A 15,448-nucleotide genomic window follows, 5' to 3' on the forward strand; every position below is an offset into this window, starting at 1 on the left:
TGTATTATAGACTATATTTTCTGTGGATTTGTATTTGTCTTAGCACTGTTTTAATTTGTTATTACAGCCTTGACACCTAGAAGATGCCTTCAGCATCCATAAAAATGCTCAGCTTAGTACTGAAATAAGTACTGAAATAAGTACTTAGTATAAATCCCGTCCATGGTAACCAATGTAAAATACATAACTAAACTATTTTCAAAGGTAAACTTGACAGAATAGGATTGTGAATAGGATTGACTCTGAAAAGTGAAGGTAATTCAACAAATTCTCTTAAGTTAACATCATGAGCTAAAGCTCACTGAATCTGCACATGGAGACTAAAACTGGCAGAAAATTGCTGTTGGTTTAATAAGTTCTAAATATTTTTCATTTGGATTTGGCATTCTGGTCAGCAAGTTTGACCTGTTAAAATAGATTTGGTTTTCTTGGTAATTTTTCAGACATCCTTCCAAGGTTATCAGAAGTCGAAACTTCAAGGTTGAAAAGCAAACAACAACCCAGCCACATTTTCATAATGAATGTGTCTTCATATGGTATTTAACACTCAAAGTATATTTATGTTGTAAAACATAAGTATACAAAGTATACTTATGTATATTCAAAGTATATTTATGTTATGAAATGAAATATTTTATATTAATGCTTCTAAATTTTTCTCTCATTATAATCCCAAAAGATGGGAGAGGGATATCTTGATTAGTTATTTAGGCTTCCACATATATGGAAAGCTGAGATGCAAAAATGTCAGCATCGGAATAAAAATCTGCATAAAGCTGATGGGGTAGCTTATATAATTTTTTTTTTTCAGCCCCAACATTATCCAAACAGAGGATTTCACTCTCCAGAGTCCTAGGGGACATATCAGGCCCCTGACCTTCACATGGAATCTGTACCATCTGAAGGGAGAGAAGACATTAACATGTGAGAACTTTGCTCTGGTGCTGTGGTAAATTACTGTAGCCACCAGTGTTTTGCCCTACTCTGATGGGACCTTTTGAACTTGCGACAATAGCAGGGCATGTAGAGGTGTTTTCTTATCTGGTGCAGCTCCCAGACTGGCATTTTACTGAAACTATCGGCAAAGGTGGCTTTGCACAGGCAACGGAGGCAGCTGATGACTGGGCATGTGTGTATTCTGCTGCCTCTGCAGGGCAGGATTTGCATTTGGTCACATCTTAAACCATGAAAGCTAGAGCACCTGCAGCTCAGGGGCTTGAGTCCCCAGTAACTGGAATATATGGATTTAGCTGTGCAGTAAGAGGCAAGGCCATGAATCTTAGAATAGTACATTAAAGTTACTTTGTGACCATATGGGAAATTATTCCTTAATTACTCAAGTGTGCAGAATGATGGGAGCAACTGATGAATTACAACAATCAGGTCTATCGTTATGCCAGCTCTACTGTTTGATTTAAGTTTCACTAAAAACTGCTGGCTCTCTGTGTTGTAAATGTTTGGTTCCAAATGCAAACTTTCTATAACATAAGGCACAATTACAAGTGGATCCTTCTGGCTTTGTTGGTGAGTTCCCCGTCATCCAGCTAGGGAGCCTCCAAGTGCAGCTTGTTGAGCCTAGCAATATTGAGTGAACTCACTTGAGACTGAAGTGCTGTGTGGCTCACACTGGACTGGAAGCTGAAGTTCATACCCTATCTGAAACAAGCAATTGAGGGAAGAAAAGTGTGCAAACCAGAACCAAGGGAGCAGAAAATGAGATCCTGGTCATAATATTGCCACCTTAAGCCTTAACTCATCCACATACACCTTTTCCAAGAGGAATAGAGTGAAAGTGACTTATGGCAATGGTTACATTTCAATTGGAGTAAGAAAAAGGAAAGATAAATAAAGGGCACAGAAAACAGGACATTATCTCTGCTGATGTGCATTTATAACACTAGAAATAACCAGATGAAAATTGTGTTCTCCTACCGTCAGTCTCAATTATATCCTTTACAATTATGATCAAAAGCAAGATCCTAGTAATGTTTCAGCAGAAAAATCAATGTCAACACAGACTAAATTGTGTTTTGACCTACATCAGACAATTGCTGAAATCACCCATGGCTGAGACATTTTTGCAAGAGGGAATACAAGGAAGCAGCCTGATGGGAGCAAGCAGTTACCCTTTGAAAATATTTTGGGCAAGAGATTAATCACCTTTTGCTTGGGTGAGGGGCAGAATCCAGTCTTATGAGACAACTGAGGCTCAGACCCTGCCACTCACATTTTTCAGTCCTTTCCATCCAAGGCTTTTTTGGATAATCCACCTCTTATCTGTCACTTCCAGATGGGCAGCAAAATCATGACACTGTTATCCTGGCTTTACTGTACTTTATTTGGTGAAAGTATTTTTGTAGCTATAGAAAAAAATACATATTTCTGATATATACTCTCACCCTTGAATGGCAAACAAAACATTTCAAGAGGTGTAAATAGTTAAGCTCCTATTTCCATGGGAATCCAATTAAGAAAATCAAATAGTCAGCATATTTAGAATACATAGAGACTGAGAAAAATGTCAATACAACCTGAAAATAATCCAATTGTCACTGAAATTAATATAATCTAATTTTCTTGCCATTCCTGAGGTCACTAGACAAAACTTTGGTTTTAATATTGTTGAATGCTGTCCTTGAATGTCAGAATGACAGAATAATTGCTTCTTTCTCACCTCAAAGAGGTTTTTAAATATTATTGGTAACTGAACCAAGATGTTACTACATACAGTGGAAAAGCTCTGAGACATTGAACAAAATTTATTTGGTCTTTCTAGAGCACCATTTTTGAATGCAGAAGGTCACATCCTCAGATTCTCCTAAAGCTTTTGAAAAATCAACATCAGCATTGGCCATTAGCACTAAGTAAATCCCTCCACCTCTATCTAAACTTGCATGGCATCTATTTCTCTTCCACTTGATGTGAATTCTGTGAATCTTCTGCAAAGAAGAGCTTTGAGGAACAGTGGAGTGACTGGCATATACTTCTGGATTTAAAACACTGAGTTCCTCCTGCTGTTACTGAGTCCGTGGCTCAGCCATGCTGGCCACATGAATGTGTAAATTGGTGCTGTATTGTATGGATGCTCCCAACATAACACATGGGGACATAGAGGAGCTACAGCAGATTGGGAAGCATAACTTGATATTAAGCCAGGAGGAAGAAAATTTCTTCTGGTACATGTTGGGATAGTACATATAAATCTTAAGAAAAAGAAGCAACTTACTAGGTTTCTGTCCATGGAGGAGCCTGTTCCCTGGGGAATTTTGCATGCAAAAGCAATCTGAAATTTGTGACAAAATAAAATATGGGCAGTTAACATTCTCTTTCTTGCCTCACCTTCACTTCTAGGTGGAGACATTTTCCAGTAACTGATTTAATCAAGAGAAACTCTTGTTCCCACTTACCTTTTCCACTACCTTTGGATTCTCTGTACCTTTCTGTACTTCAGCACTTCAATGTCTCTTTCTGTTCTGAGAATAACTTTGTTTTCCTAGACATATTGCATCCCTTCTGTCTTCCCCCTACTGCATCTGAATTCTGATATTCCATAGGTGGCTGAAAAAGTGCATTAATCTATCTTCCTTTCTGTCAGTAACTTCCCTGCCATTACATGTTTTATTTAGTGAACTTTGTGGCACAACACTGATGCTGATCATTGAGCACAAGAAAGATGTAAGCAATGTTTTGTTATGTGAGTCAAGAAAGGATTCCAAATAAGTTTTTATCCAAGGTCAGATCTCTGGCAAACAGTGAGGCACATCTCCATGTTGAAAGCCATTTCAGATGCGTGGCTGATAAATTTACAGGACTCTCATCTGAAGGTGATCATGCAGGGAAGACTTATTCTAATGAGATTTTGTATGTGTAGCCTTGTGGAGCTGACATTCCCTAGGAAATGGCTTTATCAAGCAGCAAAGAGACTTAGTATGCTGCAGTATCAGATGTAGGGACGTTTCAAGGAGATTGCTGCATACTTTAATAAACAGAAAGGAAATTTCCTTGCCAGATTATAAAATACACCAACCTCTCCTTACTTTTAATGCACATTTATTACTAAATCCTATGTTTTAAACAAGATTGAGAGGCAGTTTTTTTATAAACGCAAAAGTTGGCACTAGTAATATGATCATTAAAAATACAGCTCATTATTTTGTACGGATAAGCTGGGAATAGATTTCTTAAAATCTCTTTGTGATACAAAGTTAAATAAGACAAGATCCAGCCATTATGCCGATAATCAGCTGGGTGGGGACTAGACAGCTCTGAAGTTGTGAGATGGGTGTTCTATTACTAGGAGGGCACATTCCACCAGTTGTGCTCATGGAGGCCAAAGAGGGGGGGGAGTTTGACTTCCAAATAGGGCCTGCCAAATTTGTGCCTGGCTGAGAAACAAATGTTAGATCTCCTGAGGAACATTGCTTGGCACTGATGTCAAGGGTTCCTTTGTGTACAGATTGATTTTGGTCCCCATAAAGGCATAAAATGCATGTCTGAAGCCAGACGAATGGTTTGTAAAATGTAATTTTGCAAACAAACACAAAATGTTTGCTCATGTAATGCATAAATCTGTTGGCTTAAGTAAAAATACAACTGATTTCCTTAAAAACAATCACTGATAGGTGGAAAACCATTGACTTAACCTACAAAAGCTTTTGAGGAATCAACACATCCCACTTTTCCATTCTGAGGGGAAAGTGAGACTTTCAGAGGATGAACCATCCCACGAAACCACAACACCATGTCATGCTTGAACCATGGAAATTTGTATGTCCTGGGGAGCCAGCTCAAAGCACAGAGCCTGAGGGTCAACTTGGCGGCCTGGTCACTCCACTTTGCCTTACATATGGTACTTAGTGTCTAATTACACAAACGTCACCAAGCCAGTGGACAGTTCCTTCCCACCATTGGTTCTTTGGCTTCTCTGTTGACACTTAGAACAAATGCCCTCCTAACTGACTTGTAGCAGTTCCTTTTTTAGCTGATCTATGCTGGGTAAAACCTCAGGTGCTCACCTAAGCAAGGGCATGAGATGGGATCTACAATATCTCAGGCAAAATCCCTGGAGGCTGAAAAGCTAAACAGTTGCACTAGTTGTCCTTCAAGAACTGACCAGCCTGGTGCAGTAACCTGGTCCCTGCAACCTGGCCTTTGGAAGCTTCTGAGAAGTGTATCTCACACTGTAACGACACCCTCAATACTCTGCTTTTGGGGACACTTGCAACCTGTTCTCTTTTTCTCCCCTTCTCCATTCTCCTGGCACAAGAAATCTTTCCCTGAGAAAAGACTTTGCTGGCTGGTTGCTGGTTGCCCAGGGAGGCAGAACTGGGGGAGCAGGGCTATGGGAGCATAGACGCAGGAGGACTTGAAAGTCCATTTTGCTGCTAGTCCAGTTTTCTCAGTTGAAAGGTGTTTTTCTTGGGGAAAGTGTCATTTTTGACATTTTCTGAAAAGTACTCCATTAGTTTAACAGTTAAATAATATTCTTGCAATAATTTGGTAGCCAAGCTCATTTATCACAGCAATGCAACAGTCCTTAAACAGGAAAGGATTAACTTTGTAAATAAAAATCTGCCTAGAGGCCAAGCCTTGCCTTACACTCTCCCACTTACATAAATTCATGCAGCAAACTGCATTTTCCTTTGTCTTCCCTCACACCTTAAAGTTTTTCCCCTCATCCACAGAAACTATATGCAAATCAGGTCTGTGACTTCTGGAAAAAAAGAAAAAAAAAAACAAACCTGTCTTTTCTCCCCATGTCTATACAAAGTCTGGCACAGTGAGAACATGATCCCTGAACAGTGTTTTGAAGTGGTTTGTGCTCTGAATGCTTGAATACTTGAATTCTGTTTCTTAGTCATAAAGAAGAGAGGCTGTGGGATACTATGTTGGAGTAATTTATCTCCAGAGAAGCTTAACTGGTATTCTGCAAGAGCACAGAGGTCTATGCCAAGGCAGGAGATAAATATCAGCTTCAGTTCAAATTTTAGCTTTATCCACATGTTCCCTCTGACTAAAACCATCCTCATACTCACCTGTATGTGCCATTTGTTTCTTCAGCTCATTAGATGAGCGCTTTCATTGACAACACAAGCACAACCTCATCTCATTTACCTGTGAGGTCCTCGTTGGGCCAGGAGCCAAGCTGGCAGGCTTTGCATGTGTATTCATCAGAGACATATTCATTTTCTTTACATGGAGTGCAGGTCCAACAGCAACTCACTTCTCCTTTACGGATCACCTGAGACAAAAATTGACATTTTCTTTTAGCAGCATAAACACACATTCATACTAACCCAATTGCTAATTCAATTTTTTTTTTTTCTAATAGAAGATTTTTTTAAATTTAATTATTCCTTTTCATTATATGTTTTCAAAGATAAAATGCAACAAAAGTTCTTAGTTCCCCCATCATGTAGGTACCAGAAGAAAGAATCTACCAGTCCCAGAGAAGTATAAGTGGAGGTACAGAATGACAAAAAATATGGGGTTTTTACTTCTTAGAATTTGCAAAGCTCCATAGATGTCAATGTGCCTACAGAAGTCAGTACATGATAGTGAAGACACATAATTCACTCTAGTGTGGTCCATACAGAGAAACATATCAACAGTAATATGTCCCTAAGTGTTAGCTACCCAAAGACTTTTGGGTGCTTATTTTTCATCCAATAGTGAGTGATTTATTAAAAACTGATTTTTCCAGACAGCAAACAGAATATATATTTTTTCCAGAATTATTTAATTGCTGCATTTCTAATTACCATTTAAAGGTGAGAATCTTCTTCCATTCTAACATCTGACCTGATTACTCATTTAATAATTTACTATCAAATGTTATTGCATGCTTAAGATTGAAATGCAGATTTTTAAAGTTCCTTATATATCATCTCTGGGAACATCTGTGCTTCTTGTCAATATGACTTTCTTTTGAAAAAAGTGTTCCCAGTTTCTCTCCTCTTCCCAAACAGTTTACAAACAAATATTCCCAATTACAGTATAAGAAATAGGTTGATTTTTTTTTTTTATCTTTTGCAATGATGAATTCAGAAAGTGTATTCAAAGCCAAATGTCTTTATTGCCTTTTTAATTAAAAAACCAAACATGCAAAGGAGCATAATAAAAAAGAATGGGATTATTCTTTGCAATGCTGTAGTTAAAAACAAATTCTATTATCTAATTTTCATCACCAATATGGGGACTTGAAAAGCTTCAAATTTTGTGGTTTGGTTGGTTTTGTTTTGTTTTTAATTGTAGAGTATGAAAAGAAAAACAGTAACACCAAAACAGTTAAATTGATGGTAAGGCTAGAAGAGCATAAGTAATTTATTCTGCAAGAATTGAGACTAGAGCTACTTGCAAAACAGATTATCTGTCCTCCAGAAAAAAATAAATTTTGAGATTTCTTTCATTTTGAAATAGAATGAAAAGTTGAAAAAATGACTTTTTTTTTTTTTTTTTTTTTTTTTTTTTAATTTGGGAAAATCAATTTTTAGAAAGCTTGTACCAATTTTAAGGAACATATTTTGATTACCTTGAAACATTATAAAAATCCATGATTTTAGTTTTATAAAATAATTAAGAAAATTAAATGGCAAAATAAAAACCCTATGTTATTATCAAAACCTAAAATTCTATATGAACAATTAATTTACCCTTTTCCAAGTAACTTTCCGGTAAATTAAGATCTTCTGTAAAGTACTTGAAATTTGACAAATCAATCAGGATACTGGTACACTGATAATTTCTTACCTAGAACTACCAGAGAAGGATTATGTATCCTCCTCTAGAAATCAAGATAATTGTTCTTCAAGACTCAGAGTAAAGTCAGACTTTTTTTTTGTGTTAAATTTCTTAGCCAGCAATTTATTCATCCTTTTATTTTTCATTTCCTGCATAATTCTTTGTTGTATCACTTAACTGCAAATTAATCTTTCTGTCTCCTTTAAGAGAATTAATTATCTTTAAAACAAATATTATTTTCCTTTCCCCTTGTCATCTGTACAATCATTTGAACCTGTATTTATTTAAATAATCATATGTTCACACTATTTCAAATATATAGAGTTGGGTTGTATTAGGGTTTTATCAAATTCTGTGGATGGATTCACCAACTCTAGCTGAATGTTGGATAGCATTACATTCAATGTTTTAAATTCCTCCATAATAACTCAGTCACACAGAAGTTTGCAGGAAAACCATCACAGAGCTTGGTAGGGTCAAGGTCCCACCATCATCTGTGAAGACCATGAAGATAAAGACTATCAGGTAAACTTTGAGATTTATGATCAACAACAATATGAGGACCAAACACAACATTTCCAACACCGGACTTCAAACATATATCTAAGCGTGTGATGACTTAGATTCATAGTGAAGGATCCTCTTGAGAGAATTCTTGGGAGCATGGGCAGAAGGTGGAAGGTGACTGCATTAATGAAGAGCACAAGATACTTCCCTTCAGCTCTGTTGTGACAACAGATCATAAAGGAACTCAGAGCCACGTGGTTCTGAAGATGTTAGCTGTTTGTCCTTCTCTGTTCTCCCCATGTGTGGCTGTGCCTGGAGTGGGCTAACAGACCATGACAATAACTCATCCCACCTGCATTTGTGGGCATTTATGTGTGAGAACACACCTGCAGAAGGTGTGTTCTCATCAAAACCAGCCGTCCTGTCTGGGTGTCTTTTACCGTCTATGAAGAGAAAGAAGTTGCTCTACACCAAGCTTGATCTTAGCTGTTTTCAAAGCCTACACAAGGGTGAGATGACTCCTCATCTGGAATAGCATATTCTTCATAAGTCTGACATAATAATTCTTTATGTTTACCCTGGAGACAAATGCAATCTGATGAAACTCACTTAAATGACTCCGCCAAAGACTAATTAGTGAATTAAACAGGGTGTCCTAAAATTCTGTAAAACTCAGACTAAAGAGATTCACTTTAGGTTGCAGAGACTGGTCATGCTCCCACCATCCCCTCTCTGCAGCTGCTTCCCAATTTTCAGTCATGCTGTTTTAACACATGAGAAAATTGAGCTTCCAGTGAGACTTGTCAGAAATCACACCTGATTTTTTTTATGGTGGAACACGCCCATCTCCTCATTGCACTGGCTTTTATATAAATGACAGCAAGGCAAGCTATGGACTTGCAGTATTTTAAGTGTTCTGCAGGAAGCACCTTGGGATGCTGAAGGAAAATAATGTGTAATTAATATATGACAGATTCATCTACATTCCTTGCTTACTGCAGCATGGAAAGGGAGGAAGGAAAAATAAAAAACCTGGGAAACAAAGAAACAGTAAAACAGGTATGATTAAAAAAATATATTGCCTATATTTCCTGAAGTTTGAAATAGTGGTAGTAGTTGATGTTCTCTGATGATACCATAGACTTAAGGTCTGATTAATAATATTCCAGTCTGGGTGACTACCATTGAAATAGTAGCAATTATTATTTATAATTTGCCTGCAATTGTACTGAGAAGTCCCAGTCAGGGATTTGCACTCCACTGAATCAAATGGTCTAAAAATATGCAGCAAAAAGCCTCCAAACAATACCTGTCTGAAAGCATTCAGAATGTAAATTTTAAAAAAAAAGTCAGCAGTCCAGATATAGGAGTCAAGAAAATATCAGCTTATTAAAATAGTGAGACGATTATGATAAGACTAAGAATTAAATACATAAGTCTGTACATTTTAATTTAAGTGTGGGATACTATCTCCATATAGAAGTAAAGAAAAAACTTGCTTTCAAATTTAAAGGCTGTGCATACTGTAAGACTGAAGCAAATGAAGGAAATATTTACCTTTATCTGGCCTTTTTCACAGGGTTCACTGCACACAGATCTGATGATATTACTTCTCTCTGACCATATTTCATCATCGTCCATTTTCAGCTCACCATTGTCCCAGCTGCCAACATTGATATAATCAAAGTAGTCCTTCCCCATTTGTTTAAAATTCATGATTTCATATCTTTGGAAACAGAAAGGAGAGACATAGCTGAGTTGAGGAGAACATAATGAAATATTTCAAATTAAAGGAACACCATACAGTCAAAAATCAAGCATGTTGAAAAGAAGAAGAAAAAATTTAAAGACTTATGAGTACGATACCCTTGAGTATCTCACAGTAGTTTCTGTGATATCATAATCTTCCTTTTCCTTAGTATGTTAAGTTGGGGGCTTGGGGTGTTTTCTTTATTTGCTTTTTATTAAGTTTTGCTTTGCATTTATTGCTGGTTTTTTTCTGGGGTTTTTTCTATCACCATAAAAAGTCCCCCGAACACTCTGGGGTTAAGTGACTGTGTTTCTGAGAATGACTATTTATTTAAAGAAAACAATTAAATGAGTCAAACAAAATTAAATCTGTGCAACTTCCAGCCCTTTGCATATGGAAGCCAATTGCATACGGAGCCCCAGTTCCCTCTACAGCAGATGCTGAGTAATCTAAACCTGTAATGCCAATTCCTAACACTATGTCTTCCTCGCTGTCTGCAGCTGCTTCTTCCCCTCCTGAGGGAAGAAGACGATAGATAAACTATCAAAGTGAGGTAGAAGCAACCTCTATGTGATTAAAGGAAAGTTCCTGTGCTGTAAGATTGCAAGATGAAATTTGGTGTGGCACCCAGAGAGGAATCAGGCACCACTCTTAAGGCATAGAGTCCAGGAATCTTTCTTCTTTTTTTCTTTCCCTTTTCTCTTCTCCAACATTGCATCAATAAATTCTGGTCTTTCCCACCTATACAGTCATTACAGTAATTCCTTGGTGATTGAAACACATTTAATTCCTTGTACAGTATGGTGTGGAAGAGAAAAATTACTTATGACTCAGTCCTAGGCTGCTTTTGGGTCAAAGATGGAGCTCATCAGAGTTTTCAGTTTCTCTTCCTCCTACTTTTCTCTTCTGTTCCCACACTGTTGCAGAAAATCTGTGGAGCCACGTAGGACTCACTTTCTCCTACAGCTGAACACCAGCCCACCTTTCTGCCATACAGGCCTGTTCTTTTAGCACCTTTTTAAAAATCATGTTTGAAAAGTTGGGCAGCTCCCGAAGAAATTATTCCATGCTTTTCTTTGTCTCCTCTTTAGTGGATTTGGAATTAATATGGCTAAGCAATATGAAATTTACTGATGGAAAACAAGAAAACAATATACAAGTTTAAGAAGGTTAAGACAATCTTGGCTTTAGAAAAGCTGTCTCATAAACAAGGAGACATCTTTTCCCTGTCAATAGGCACCAAATTAGTCCTGAAGGCAAAGCATATAGACAGGGTTGCATTAAGAGTGGTATTGTAAGAGTGAAGTTCAATGTACAAATAAGGAAAATAACCTGCTCATTAAATCAAGCAATCTCTCTAGTAAGATGCCCTGCTGGGTTTAGTTGGAGTAGAGTTAATTTTCTTCTTAACAGTGTCTGGTATAGGTTTGTGTTTTGGATTTGCGCTGAAAACAGTTTATAATATAGAGATATTTTTGTTATTGCTGAGCAAGATTTATGCAGGGCCAAGGCCTTTTTGCACTGTCAAGTTGACAAGGAGGTTGGGAATGAATGGGAAATTGAGAGGAGACTCAGCTGACCCCAGGTGACCCAAGGAGTATTCAGACCACATGACATCATACTCAGTATATAAAGTAGGGGGAAGAAGGAGGAAGAAGGGGATGTTTGAAGCTATGGCAATTTGTCTTCCCAAGTCACCATTATGCATGACGGAGCCCTGTTCTCTTAGAGATGTCTGAACACTTGCCTACCTAGGAAGAAATGAAAGAATTTCTTGGTTTGCTTTGCTTTGTTTGTGTGGGTGGCTTTTGCTTTTCTTGTTAAACTGCCTTTATCTCAACCCATGAGTTTTCTAGCTCTTGCTCTTTCTTGCAACAGAATCTCCCTGATTCTGTTGATGCAGAACTGAGCAAGCAGCTGCAAGGTACTTGGTTTCTGGCTGGGGTTAAACCATGACAGATGCACAGATATCTCTCTTAAATTTTGAGAAAACACTTTTAAGATGGACAAGCAGTAGCCATACTATATCTAACATCAGTATTTTTCCCGTGCTGATGTAAAAAAAAAAAAAAAAAATTTCAGGGAAACAGTTTTATGATATTGTCCTTCCATAGATCTCAAGATGCTTCGCATCATGAAAAATTCTGTCACGGTGGAGAAACTATGGTACAGCAGGGATTCAATGCCAAAATCACACGCAGGGCAGGATCAGGACTGCAAGCAGCCTCTAAAAGGAAATGAAAGTGGAGTCTGACTGAATGGACAATGTGATATTACACACATTATATTGTTCTTGAATCTTTACAAGGAAGAAGAAATAAGCAAACACAGAATGAAAAATTTGTTATTCTTCTAGATTTTGAAATGCTTCACTTTCCATATTGTATAAAGAAGGAAATGTCCATAGCTTCAACAATGATCTCCTCAAAGTTGGAGATATGAATGCCAAACTGACACAAAATAATTGAATACAGATAATGCAAGCACAAACCCAAAGAAACAGACTTGTGTACATGGTTATAAACTAACTTTTTTTTCTGAGGTTCACAGCCATAGTAATAGTTTGTTGAGGATTAAACAGACTAACCAAAAAGTTAGCACAGAAGCCACAGTAGAGCCATTATTCAACATTGTCAGACACTGCCACACACCTATGAGTATAACTGTTAAAGCTTTCAGTTTAGGGTTTCATGGACAGACTAAGAAAAGTACTGCCAGTGTTTGACAGGCCACAGAAGCTAAACTCCCCCAGTTCCATGCATATATCACAAGGGGAATACTGGAAAGGAACCTAACAAATTTAATACAGTATTGCCTCAATAAGTCTTGTCTCTCTTCTCTGTGGAGAACAGCATTGATGGATGGGTAGAAATAGCCAGACTCAGTAAGCCCATTGCTACAGTGAAGGTTCATGAGTCACTGGTTCCCTGGAGGCTCCTTGAGATAATACAGGGACAGTTTGTCACTTTAGGATAGGAGAGACCAGATGGTACAATAGCACATTTCCAGCAGTGCTCTAATCACTGTGCAAAATACTTGTTTCAAAACAGAAGTGCCATGATGTTGCTAGGAATACATATTCTACTGGTAGAACAGTCAGAACATCAGGATCTTGTTTTTTTTCTTGAAAGTTCTTTCCTCCTCAATTTCTTCTTTAGAGTTTTGGTAGTATTTACAGATAATTGTTATCTTCCTGAGGAATCATGGCTTCCATAATCTTTTTTTTTTTTTTTTTCCATGTCTGCTGACTCATATAAAACAGGTCCTACACTAGACTGTCTGCCTGCTTAAAACTCAACATACACATAAAGGACTTTGAAATAGGGTCAGGATTCAAAGCATCTTGTAGATTAATCATCTGTTGTATAATATCCAAACCTTTCTTCTATACATTAAAATCCTGAGCTATCTAGGTCAGAAAGGCTTTTTATGTTCTGATTTCCTGCTTAACACCACCACCACAGTACAGCTTGAGGATTTAAATTCCTGTTTTACAAAGTAAAGATGGAGTTATCAGTGCAAGGGAACAGGGCAGTGAGTTGTTCCAGTATGACTGCACCCTCTCCAAGCTCTTGCAAAAAGTGTTTGACACTGCTTAAAAGACTATACACTATTCAAAACCTGGAAGTTAAAAATGGAAATTCCTATAAAATCTTCTTGATCATGAAAGAGTACAATTTGACTCAATGTTGTCTGACTTAATCACATAGACTGGATTTAGTGATGTGACTATTGTTGGAAAAAGGGGACAAATAACTATGATTCAAAAGAAAACAAATCCTGGTACCACTTTGTAACCACACACAGTTCATGAGTTTGAGTAGACACAAATATCACACAAATCCAGGGATGCTGGACCTTGTTAAAATTAGGCCGTCCTGAGGTACACATTCCACATGATGTCCCCATGCTCTTCAGGAAAATACTTATATCCAATTGTGACTGAGCAAATGACTTCACATGATATAATTTCTTCATCATCTTTCTTAGAATTTAAAAATATCCAAGATATTCCATTAAATTCCTTGCAACAAATGGTGTTAAATTATTGTTGTTAAGAATAACAACATGAGGAAAAGGAAAGCCAAAGATCTCTTTACAATATTTAGATATTGCTATTGATGTTATCAAGTCACATATTTGTATTTGGCAGTGACCAATTGCAGTCATTTTTATACAAGAAACTGATTGGAATGGGGTAGGATATAATCCATTGCATCTAAGCATCTTTAAAACAAAAAATAAATCCTTTTAAAGAAGTCTGAGATGTCTCTTAAAAAGAAATTGGCCAGAAAAATTCAGACTTAACACCTTTCTTCAAAATTCAGCTATTTGTAAAAATAGAAACATTTAGCAGAAGACAGCCTTGCTCATGCTAAAAAAGCTCTGTAAACAAATTTCTGTCTGAAATTTTCCTAGGTTTCTGCCAGTTTGTGCCTGAGTTCTCCTAATATCTCACAGTGCCCTTCCTTAGAGTCTGATTCTGAAGAATTTGAAAACTTGTGTCTCCAGAAATAGACACAGACTGCTGTGTAGATGGTTGTCCTGCTTGCTTTTGAGGAGAATGCTGAATTTACAGGTTTGCAAATAGAATGAAGAAAAAAATCAGGTTTGAAATCACAGAAAGTTTTGGAAATGTCAAAATATTTTGACCAATGAGTTTAAATTTTCCAACCCATTTCTACTAGGAAGTTAATGATTTCCTTTTTGTTCACATTAGTGGGAGGAGACAAAATTTAAATGAGTATATAGGATAAAAATTTTCCCTCTAATCATCTGTTTATATGGCACCATTAATAAGATATTTAAAACCTTCCAATAATATGGACAAAATAGGTTATCTTAGACAATACTGGAGCAAAAGCAGTGAACGAGACAGAAAATACATCGAAATATAGGGAACAAATATACTTTGAATACTATCATACTTCCTGTTCTTCCTCTGAAAATTCAGTAGGCAGAAACCCAGAAAAATTCCCACCTCAAGACTGTTTCCAACGTGCATTTCTATGGATACATGTGTCATAGAAAACTTGTCTTATATTTTGTAGATATATGTATACATATTTATGCATGTTACCAGCAAATTAAGCTTTGTTTAAATTCAATTTGTCTTAGAGTAGCACAGTATGGGTTGATAGCTTAGTGTGTTATGCAAGTGGAAAGATTTCATTTGAAATATATGTAAGCAGCTTTTTAATAATTCTGATTAAAAAAATCCCAGATGCATCAGTATAATATTTCTGGTATTGTTTTAGTTTTCTTAATAAAAGAACTGAGTCTGCTATGACTGTTTATAGGTCAACCAAACACATACACTTAAACACCCAAACAAAGAGAGAAATAAGCTGTGGTGGACATCATGGTCTACAAACATAAAGGTCTGAAAACATATTGTTTTCAATAATAATACTTTTAAATGGTAGAGATGTAAATGCAAATTAATGCAGG

At 36.9% G+C, this 15,448-nt stretch overlaps 1 protein-coding gene across 3 annotated transcripts in view; it reads right to left on the bottom strand.

Annotated features, from left to right (window-relative positions):
- The window catches only part of GRM5 (glutamate metabotropic receptor 5), a 229,437-nt gene that overhangs the window by 27,339 nt on the left and 186,650 nt on the right, over positions 1-15,448 (bottom strand). For all 3 annotated transcript variants that reach the window (XM_053971399.1, XM_053971398.1, XM_053971397.1), the window contains exons 5-6: positions 9,805-9,973; positions 6,115-6,241 (exon numbers count right to left, since the gene is read on the bottom strand). In XM_053971399.1, coding sequence (XP_053827374.1) covers positions 6,115-6,241; positions 9,805-9,973 — 296 coding nt within the window. The remainder of the gene's footprint in view (positions 1-6,114; positions 6,242-9,804; positions 9,974-15,448) is intronic.

This window comes from Vidua macroura, chromosome 2, assembly GCF_024509145.1.
Source record: "Vidua macroura isolate BioBank_ID:100142 chromosome 2, ASM2450914v1, whole genome shotgun sequence".
Lineage (NCBI taxonomy): Eukaryota > Metazoa > Chordata > Aves > Passeriformes > Viduidae > Vidua > Vidua macroura.